The following is a 10,733-nucleotide window of genomic DNA, read 5'->3' on the forward strand; positions in this document are numbered from 1 at the left end:
AATATTATCTTACAACTAGTCAATTCTCTTCAAAATAGAGTAGGTTTGCCAAAATCCAACTCTCTCTAACCTTGGTTCTATTTTACAGGTTGATACACGGAAGACTTGGCGAGACGTTCGTACAATCAATCAAAGGTTTAAATACACGGTTATCAAGAAAAAATTCGAGATTTTTTACTCATCCATCCAGATTGTTCTGTGAGTTTTGTCCATAGATTAGCTAACAGTGTGGCTCATTCAATTACTCATCATTCCGTTTAAATGCTAATTTTTTTAAGGGGAAAGTTCAAATAAAACTGTCGTGGTTTCACTAATTTTCAGATAAAGTACTATGGTTTACTTTTCGTCAAAACGAGGATTGAAGTTTCGTACTTTTAATAATGCTATTAAAACTATCTTTAACGACTTGCCAATGACATATTTCAAGAATTAAAGTTGTTCAATGTCATATTTTATATGGAACTACATTTTTTATTTTAGAAAATCATCTTTTTTGGAACTTTCTCTCTCTAAACATTAACTTTCTCTCTCTTTACCAAACATCATCTAAATAATCTCGAAATAAAAAAGTTGAAGAATTAAAGTTGCTTAGAATATTAGTAGTTCTTAAAATATGTCATTTTTGAAGTTGTTAATGGTGATTTTAATAGTATCAATCGAAAAAGTCCTTATTTTGCTAAAGTTGAAAACATCAGTCATCGTTTTGACAAAAAGTAAACCACAGTCCTTTATCTGAAAATTAGTGAAACCACAGAGGTTTTATTTAAACTTTACCCTCTTTTAATGATATTATTGCATCTATTTTTTTTTTTTGGTTTGTAAGTGTATCCACCGCTGATAGCAGTGGCTATTCACTTTTGCAGATGGTTTGCACCTCTATGGGTGGGACTGCTAGCCACGAAAATTCTTTCCATTCCCAAAGGCGAGTATCGAACCCACATCTAATTATTTAGATGATATTTATATTGAAAATGTTTCGGTTTCTTAATTATAGTCAGGTTTTTTTTTAAAAAAAAAGTAAAAAAAAGAAAACTTTCTTTGACATTAAATATTGGATTGTGTTCACCAATTCTAATAATTTAGCACAACTCATGATGTCATTTTAAGTATAAGTATCTAGTCAAAATTTGCGTTCTATGTACCAACCCAATATTTCCGACTCTTATTTGCATGTAATACCATCTGTCAATGGACTTGAATTTTAGGTGATAAATAAAATAAATTAATAATAATAAAAAAAACACTCTAAAATGTTAATACACCTGAATCTGCTTGGATTTTTTTTATTAAAGAAATATATAAAAATGTACCCTTTAAGGATTTTTTTAAGGGTTAAATGAGCTGTAAGAGGTGGCAAAATGACACACGACTACACGGATTTTTAGTGTTAGTGTTGAGCTTAATAGGTAATGAGTCGTTTTTGGGTTGACACGAAACTGACACGCAAATTTTTGGGTTGGGTTAGTGTTGATATGTGAACCCGAAAACGACACGAAATGATACGGATATTGAAAATTATTGTTATATTCTCTCGTTTTTTTATATCACTTTATTAATAAAAATAATAAAATTATAATTATTAATTGTAAATATTGATTTGGATTTTCTAAATTGTTATAAACACATTACATGACCCTCTAACATGATATTATCGAACTTTTCGATAATTAGTGTTAATATATTAATCTAAAAATGATATAAAATGTTTAAAAATAGTACCATATCTTCTTATATTTTTAAGAGTTATTATTAATATATATGCATAACAAAATTATATGTAACCCGAAAACACGATACGAAATCGACACTAACCCGAACAGGTTAACACGACTTTGACACGAAAGTTTTTAGGTTGGGTTTGGGTTTACTCTTTTTGATACGAACCCGAAATAACACGACACGAACACGACTCGAACACGATAATTGCCAGGATCATTCAATTTTAAATTTTGTCTCAATTAAGTTATTTCGGTAACTTTAACAGTAAAAAGATATTGGAACAGTGATATGGATGGTTGCCACATCAGCATTAGTTAACTTTCATCGCTAATCGAAATGACATTTGTGTGTGACATGTGGGTGTCATCTAGCTGAACGAAATGACACATGTCAGTTAGGTGGAATCCATGTGTTGTTTTTGTCAGTTAGATGATAGCCACGTGTCATTTCGCTAGCGATGAAAGTTGACTAGTGCTGATATAGATGTCACGTGAGTTTTCAGATGTCTTTTTACTTTTAAAGTCGCTGAAGTAACTTAATTGAAACAAAATTTAAAGTTAATAATTTTATTAAGATAAATTGAAGTGGAATCACGATTTTAAGACAATTATAAGAATTCAGTGAAATAGAAAGATATTATTTAGGTTTAATATATATTTACATTCTTAAACCTGGCAAGTTTTGCATATTGTCACCTTAAATTTTTAAGATAACTTATCACAAACTTATAGTTGGCTATAAAACATATCACATATTTATAATTGGCTTTAAAAACCTATCACACACGTGTAGCTGGTTCATTCGTACCTCCTACATACAAAATCGTTGATCTGTCATCTTTGACATGCGTGCTATAGAAAAAAAAATAAAAGCGCGTGAGTTCGTTCTGTATGCCGTCTCACCTGTTAAAAATGACAAATCAACGATTTTATGTGTAGAAAGTCCGAATGAACCAACTATAGATGTACGATAAGTTTTTTAAACCAACTATAAATATGTGATATGTTATTTTAAAAGTTCAAGGTCACAACTGGCAAAACTTACAAAGTTTATGGGGCTTATTATTTTGGGTAAATTTCAAATAAAATCCATGTTGTTTCACTAATTTTCAGATAGAGGACTGTGGTTTATTTTTTTGTCAAAACGAGGATTGAGGTTTTCAACTTTAGCAAAATAAGGACTTTTTCGATTGATACTATTAAAATCACCCTTGGCGATTTCAATAATGACATATTTTAAGAACTACTAATATTCTAAGCAATTTTAATTCCTCAACTTTTTTTATTTTGAGATTATTTTGATGAAGTTTGGTAAAGAAAGAGAAAGTTAATGTTTAGAGAAAGAAAGTTCCAAAAACGATGATTTTCGAAAATCGAAAATGTAGTTCCATAGAAAATATGACATTGAACAACTTTAATTCTTGAAAATTTTCATTTTCAGGTCGTTAAAGATGGTTTTAATAGCATTAATCCAAATGCAAACCTCAATCCTCGTTTTAACAAAAAGTAAATCACAGTTCTTTATCTGAAAATTAATGAAACCACATGGGTTTTATTTGAAATTTACCCTATTATTTATTAAGCGAATAAATTATTTACTCTTATTTAAATCATCTGGCTTCCAGAAGAAACTGAAGAAATTAGTAGCAGTATTCAATATTAAATTAAAATACAGCCTTTTATAGTTGACCAATATATTATAAAAATCGAAAAACACAGTGAACGTCATTATATAAATTCTTCCTCACTGTGGCTCTTTAATCCTCACACACCTCGGCACACAAAAAAAAAAAATCCTCACACAGCTCACAGCTTCTACTGAAAAAAAATCCAGATCAAGCTTTAAAACTTAGAAAGCTTGTTTGATTGATACTATTTAGCTCCTAATTAAAGTTAATCATCAATGGCGGCAGAACAGAATAAGAGGTATGCTTCTTTTTAATTAAGTTTTATTTCAGCATAGTGAAGTTAAATCCGTAATCTGCTGCTCCGTCTTCTAGTCTTCTAGATGTTGATGGCGATTTGATCTATGTTTTTAGGTATGCGGTGGTGACTGGAGCAAACAAGGGGATCGGATTCGGAGTTTGTAAGCAACTGGCTTCGAATGGAATTGTTGTGATTTTAACAGCCAGAGACGAGAAGAGAGGCCTTGAAGCTGTTCAAAAACTCAAAGATGCCGGTCTCTCCGATTATGTTGTTTTTCATCAACTCGATGTCGCCGATTCTGCGAGTATCGATGTTCTTGCCGATTTCATCAAATCTAAGTTCGGAAAGCTTGATATCTTGGTATGAATGTAGTTAATTTGAACTTAATTGTGGAATTCACACTTAGTATGATGTCTCCGATTCTGCGATTATCGATGCATATAACCTGTTTGATTAGTGGATTCACAGAGAGATTTGAATCGGCTTGATAAATAAACTTTGATTTTGAACAATGAATCCAAATTAATGAGGGAAATCGTTGTGCAGGTGAATAATGCAGGTGTTACTGGAGTGAAAGTGAGAACTGAAGCTCCGAAAGATGTAGATCCGAGTAAGGTAAGTGCAGAATTAGGAGGAGTGATGTGGTATGATATGTTGAATGAAAGATATGAGGTGCCTGAAGAATGCTTCTCCATAAATTATTATGGCGCCAAGACTATGATTGAGAAACTTATTCCTCTACTACAGTTGTCTGATTCACCAAGGATTGTCAATGTTTCATCCGGTGCTGGCAAAATGGAGGTAATTAATTCACCGGCTTGCTTTTTTGTTTTTTTTTTGGGAAAGATACTGAAATTTTATTTTTACCAAGTGTTGTTTTATCCAGACCGAACCAGCTGGTTCATCGGGTCAGATGAGGATCCGTTTGACTATTTACTATTTGCTGGTTGTGGTTGTTGTTTGCTTTTGAAAAATGTTTTCTAAAAACCAGTATTCTCTTTTTTATAAAAAAAAGCTAATTTTCAGCTGTAAATGACAAACAATAAATGTCTGACCAAACATATAAAACTCAGCCTTTTAAAAATGAGAAAGCAAACAAAAAGTGAAAAGTAGATAAACAAACGCTCTCTAAAAACCAGCCACAGGCCAGGTTTTTACTGTCTTAATTTTCAACGAGTAAGAATTGTAGTCAAACTCGAGATCCGGTAGTCGAACCTGAATCAAGAGTGGTTTTAGTTTTTTATTTTTTAAAAAATTAATTAAAAATAAAGGAAAATGTAAAAAATAAATTAAAAACGATTACTTGTAAACAATTTTGGATCTTAAATCTATTATTTTAATTTAAATTATTGACTTTTTTTCTACCGGAAATACTAATAGTTTGATGTTGAAATTATTGACTGAAACATGATTAGATTAAAGTTCAAAAAAGCATCTATAGCTGGTTTGTAGATTTTTTTTATCAATAGCTGGTTTATATTTTTCTAAGCGATTTATAATTTTAAATTAACTATATATATTTATTTATCCTTAAATTTTATTTTTTTTATCATTTATCCTTAAATTATAAACCTTCAAAGTCAATCTATAATACATTTTGAAGCAAAGTTTTGTGGCTTAATACATCATATCTCTAAACTTGATCTAATCGAATCGATTGACCATTTAAATTTTAATTTCTATATTTTAAGGGAAGTGCAGATTTAGCTTTAACGTACAAAATGATACGAATTAAACTCGAATTGTTTCTAGTAAGATTAATTTTAGCTCTACGTACCAAAAATTTGAAAGAACTTGAGTCTATTGTTATTTAATTGTCACATTGGACCTTTCAAACAAGTGTTTCGATAAATTGAAACAGTTTAGTAATTTTGGTTTGTTATTTGTAACTATATTAGTAACAGTAAATGTTTTAGACATTTTGATAAAAAAAAAATTATGATTAATTTATATGCTTCACACTTAGTAGTTAATATTTTAATAGGTTTTTGGTAATTCTTTTAGTAACACACTAAATATGTTAGATATAATTGGAATGTGTCTATCACGTGAATTTATGGGGTTTAATTATATTATTTTAAGGAAGTTTAAAAGGTTATGAATAAATTTTATAAGTTCAGAAAGTCAATCGACTTTTGTATTCTTCCAACATGTCAAAATTCTAATGGTGATTTTATTCTTATGTTGTGTTCAGTATTTATTAAATGAGTGGGCTATCAAGGTGCTACAAGATGATGATAGTCTTTCAGATGAGAAAATCGATGAAGTTTTGACCAAGTACTTAGAAGATTTCAAAGAAGGTTCACTAGAAAGTAAAGGTTGGCCTGCCGATCTTTCTAGTTATAAACTCTCAAAAGCAAGTATAAATGCCTACACAAGAATCATTGCGAAGAAATTTCCAACCTTTCGCATAAATTGTTTGTGTCCTGGATATGTCAAAACAGATATAAATCTCAACACTGGAGTATTATCGGTTGAAGAAGGAGCTGAAAGTGTTGTGAGATTGGCATTATTGTCTGATGATGGTCCTTCTGGTTCTTTCTTTGATCAAAAGAATGAGTCCTCGTTTTGATTTAGAGATATTTCACCATATGTTTATTCATCTGAAATATATTGTTGTTGTTTTGGTGTATGTTTAACAATAATGTAATTCATTTCATTTCAAATTCAATGAATATTAAAAATGGACATCTTGTTTGGTTTGATTATATGTGAAGGGATTATCAATCCTAATACAAATACTGGTTTAAGGTTCAGCTTCGTTGAATGGATTAGTAGTGGAAAAGTAGGATCTATCACGATCTTGTATCATCGGTCATGAATCACCCATGTAGATGTTAATCTTGAGGTGAAAATGGTGGATCCATGACCTAAAGCAGACTTCTGAGCTAGAAAGAGGGTGGCGCAGAGATGAGTGTATTTTATGTTGATCAACCTTGATTAGGGTTAGGTGACTATCTATTTATAGCATATAAAATCCTAATCTCAATTCTCCATCCTTTTGGATGGGCTTGACTAGGGATCGCAATGGGTACTGTACCCGCGGGTATCCGACACTACCCAAATCTAATGAGACTACCCGTACCTTGTATAAAAGGGTATGAGATCAAAACCATTACCCGTTAAGGTAATGGAACGGGTATGGGAAAACCCCCAGGATACCCGTTACCCGCCATAACTTTTTTATATATTAAAAAATATTATTGTTTTTTAGTGTAAAATGTGACATTTGAACCCAATCGTTTTGTTTTTTTAACCATTGAGTGATATGATTAAGCTATTTTATTCTTATTGATTAAGGTTCAATTTGTTTCATTTTTAGATGTATGATTTATTAAATTTATACTTTGTTAAATTTGTAATATTTTTTGTTTTATTTATTGATTCTTAACGGATAAAGGTACCCACGGATACCCGCGAATTAAATGGGACGTGTATGTGATGCAAAAAGTATACCCATTAGGGTAATGGGACAAGTACGGGTAGTTAAAAAATAAACGGGTAAGAGTTTTGGATTGACACTATCCGCGAGTACCCTGCTTGTTGCCATCCTTAGGCTTGACCCGTTTCACTTAGGGGCGGATAAATATTCAGCCCATAACTAGAATATTCCTAACGTTTCCCACTCGAACATAATGGAACATATTCTAATTCTCATTTCAGTCTCATCCATACTATTGCAAATAGTTCGTGCGACCAGCATATCAAAAGCTCTAATGTTAAATACCCGTTGGAACATATAGTTGCTCAATGTACATGTATCAAACTTGGAAGTATATATTCGTTACTATGAATGATAAAATGATGCACATGTAAAGTTTATATGACAAGATTCAGGATCGAGAAGACAGTTTGATGAATTATTTATCAAATTGACTCAACTTATCAATGTGAGGGGTGAATTGCTCTTGATTGTCAACGTTATAACTAAAATTGCACTATTTTAAACGTTACATGTAAAATTGCTCCTAACTGTGAAGTTTAGTTTGTCAGAACAATATCAAAATAACAACAGTAAGAATGTATTGAATAAATAAGAATATCATTAATGAAATGTGAATTTCCACAAGTTAACAGAGAAATAGAAACTTGGATAGCATTGCAACGAAAACTTTGAGATCCGGGTCGTCAATCTTTCTCTCAAACTCCGTAGGCTCGTCAAACCTCATGCGCTTCAGCCGTCAATTCTTCTCGCTGGATCTTCGGAATAGAGACTGGTCTCGTCCACTATCAGAATGAAAACTAAACTAATAAATATCACCCATTATCTTTTTTATAATATTAATTAAATTACACCACTATTTCTACATTAAAAAATAAAATAATTAATAATAATAATAAATTCATTAATATGGATAAAGTATAAAAAAAATATTAAAAACCTAAAATGATAAAGAATTATGAACCGAAATCTTTTTTTCCTTTTTTAATAATAATAATAATAAAAAAAGTGGGTCAGTGATTTATTTAGTTAAAGGCCTAAAACATAAATAACTCCCTGAACTTGTTCAAATATTACAACTGTCCCCTCCAACTTTTAATAGTAACAACTTATCCCTTAAAATTGTCCAATTGTAAAACATAACCCCAAATCGGGAATTTTTTTACCTCGTATTTGAAGCAACCGTAAAAACGTTTCCCTGGATTTGTATCACGCCAAAGATCTGATTATCACACTCCACGGACGTTGCAGCTTTTGTATTTCACGTGTTTTTTCAATTGTAGTCCATGTCAGCAATTTGGGGTTATGTTTTACAATTGGACAAGTTTGAGAGGTAAGTTGTTACAATTGAAAGTTCGAAGGGACAGTTGCAACATTTGGACAAGTTCAGGGGGTTATTTGTGTATTAGGCCTTAGTTAAACAGGTAAATGCCTTTATTGTTGGATACAGTATTTTCTTTTGGAGAATTTTACAGTACTCCGGAAGTAATATTCACGACTAATGAAAATCGTTTTAAATACCACTACATAAACATGATTGGTGAAAAAAAAATATACACGTGTTCTGAATTCATTGGTGGGGAGTATTACTAGTAAAGACTCTTAAAAAAAAGTAAAACTAATTACATCTGGATTGTTTAGGCTCGTTTAGACATGTGAAATTAAAAATTTGTTTCGATTTTCTTTGATAAGTTCCTTTTAGGTTAATTTCGCCAAGACGGTGTAAGCGGTGTCGAAATGATCTAGGTACCAACGAACAAAACCATTTTTCATTAAAAATTTAACTTTTTGTTTTCTAATAATTTATTTTTAAATTGTTTCAATAACATTATTATTAAAATATTAATATATACATATTTTTAAATATATATATTATAAATATACACGTTTTTTTATATTAAATAATGGGCAAAGTACGAAAAAAATGCTCGTGGTTTGCCTTATTTGTAAATAGAGGTGTGTGGTTTAAAAGTTTACAAATAGAGGTATGTGATATGCTTTTTTTATAAAAATAAGATGTTTAAAATTAAACTCTAAGTAATTGATGACAATAAGTGCATTATTTATTTATTTATTTCAATTACATTTATACGTTGACAAATACAGATCCCAAATTCAAATTTCAACTATGTAAAATGAATTTAAATATCAATTTAGTTCATAAAATGTCATATTAGTAAAAAAAACGTAAAATTCAACCATATTATTTATTGTTTCAATTTAGAAAATTATTTTTTTCGAGAGTTGTGTTTTGCTGATATGTAAGGATAATTTTTTTTTAAGATAAAAATGTCTTTGGTTGTAATTAGAACTTAACTGTGTAATTGTAATACTTTGTTTTGTAAATAAAGCATACCACAGACTTTTATTTGTAAACTTTTAAACCACATGCCTCTATTTATAAATTGGGCAACCCACGGGCATTTTTTTCGTACTTTTCCCTTAAATAATTATATATTATTATTTTAGATAGTATAATATATATTTTAATAATTTATATAATAATTTTTTATTAATGATAACATTGAGATATTATCCAAATGATCAAAAGAGATATTCGCCTAGATCGGCCGAGTATTGATCACCTGATACTGGAATGCCATGGCGTATCAAGTGAGGAGATCCGACAGGCGGATCACCAAAACTCCGCTACGTGAGATCCGCCATAAGCCCTCGGTCCGCCAGCTGAGCAGTGGAGCCGATTCCACAATAAAGGCCATTAATGAGCTATTAATAAGCTAACGGACATACCTAAAGGAAACTAGTAACCGCCATTAATGAAGCATTAATGGAGACTTTCTAGTTACTAAAGGTTACAACTTCACGACTATATATAGCTTGCATCTCAAGCTATCAAGGTACACATTCGCACAATCCTAGAAACCCTACTTTGTCAATTCAGTTTATCCTTCCATACTTTATACTGACTTTGGCATCGGAGCTTCCCCCCGTCGAACCCAACGACACCCCCACAGGGACGGAAGCTGATCGGAAATTCTCCACAAGTCATCAATTGGTGCGGTGAAGGTGGATCCTTAACCAAATAAAAGGGTTTTTCGTTCACAGTAAGACATGACGAGTGGAGACCAGAATCCCTCATCGGGGATTGAAACACCGTTGGTAACACCATCAAGCCAACCTGTAACTAGCGCTGGTCGCGTTGATATAAATGCTCCTACGACGCATGGTGAAAGGAGTATGTCGCCAGATTCATTCATCGAAATATGTGCAGGATCCATAAGAAGAGAGTTTGGACTTGAGATGGAGAACCGCCTAAGGTCGTTCATGATAATTCCAGAGCTTCGGCGCACGGCACCCGCTCCTACAGCATCTCAATGGCCACAGGCAGCTATAGGATCGAACGCCCATGATTCTTCATTTTTCCAAACTCAACCTACGGATTCCATGGTGATCACTACCGTAGCAGCTGGTAACCCACCACTCAATCGGCAACTATTTTCTGATAGAGCAGAAGGGAGTCGAAGGAATGACCAAACTCACCCAGGGGGACCAGTAAACCCTAGCGTGAATCTGGGCGGATCAGGTACCCCAAGTCGCCCGCGGTCGAATCTCCCAAAAGGCGGATCAGAAGGCCGAAGACACAAAAAGAGAAAGAAGGGAAGCAGCAGGCGATCAAAGTCACCTTC

At 32.1% G+C, this 10,733-nt stretch overlaps 1 protein-coding gene across 1 annotated transcript; it reads left to right on the forward strand.

Moving 5' to 3' along the window:
- Positions 1–3,461: 3,461 nt before the first annotated feature.
- On the forward strand, positions 3,462–6,400 carry LOC136220810 ((+)-neomenthol dehydrogenase-like). The gene is made up of 4 exons (XM_066008620.1): positions 3,462–3,644; positions 3,758–4,004; positions 4,191–4,445; positions 5,839–6,400. The coding sequence occupies exons 1-4, from the start codon at positions 3,622–3,624 to the stop codon at positions 6,214–6,216; spliced, it is 903 nt and encodes a 300-aa protein (XP_065864692.1). The 5' UTR covers positions 3,462–3,621; the 3' UTR covers positions 6,217–6,400.
- Positions 6,401–10,733: the final 4,333 nt, after the last annotated feature.

The sequence above is a fragment of the Euphorbia lathyris genome, chromosome 2 (assembly GCF_963576675.1).
Source record: "Euphorbia lathyris chromosome 2, ddEupLath1.1, whole genome shotgun sequence".
Taxonomy (NCBI): Eukaryota; Viridiplantae; Streptophyta; class Magnoliopsida; order Malpighiales; family Euphorbiaceae; genus Euphorbia; species Euphorbia lathyris.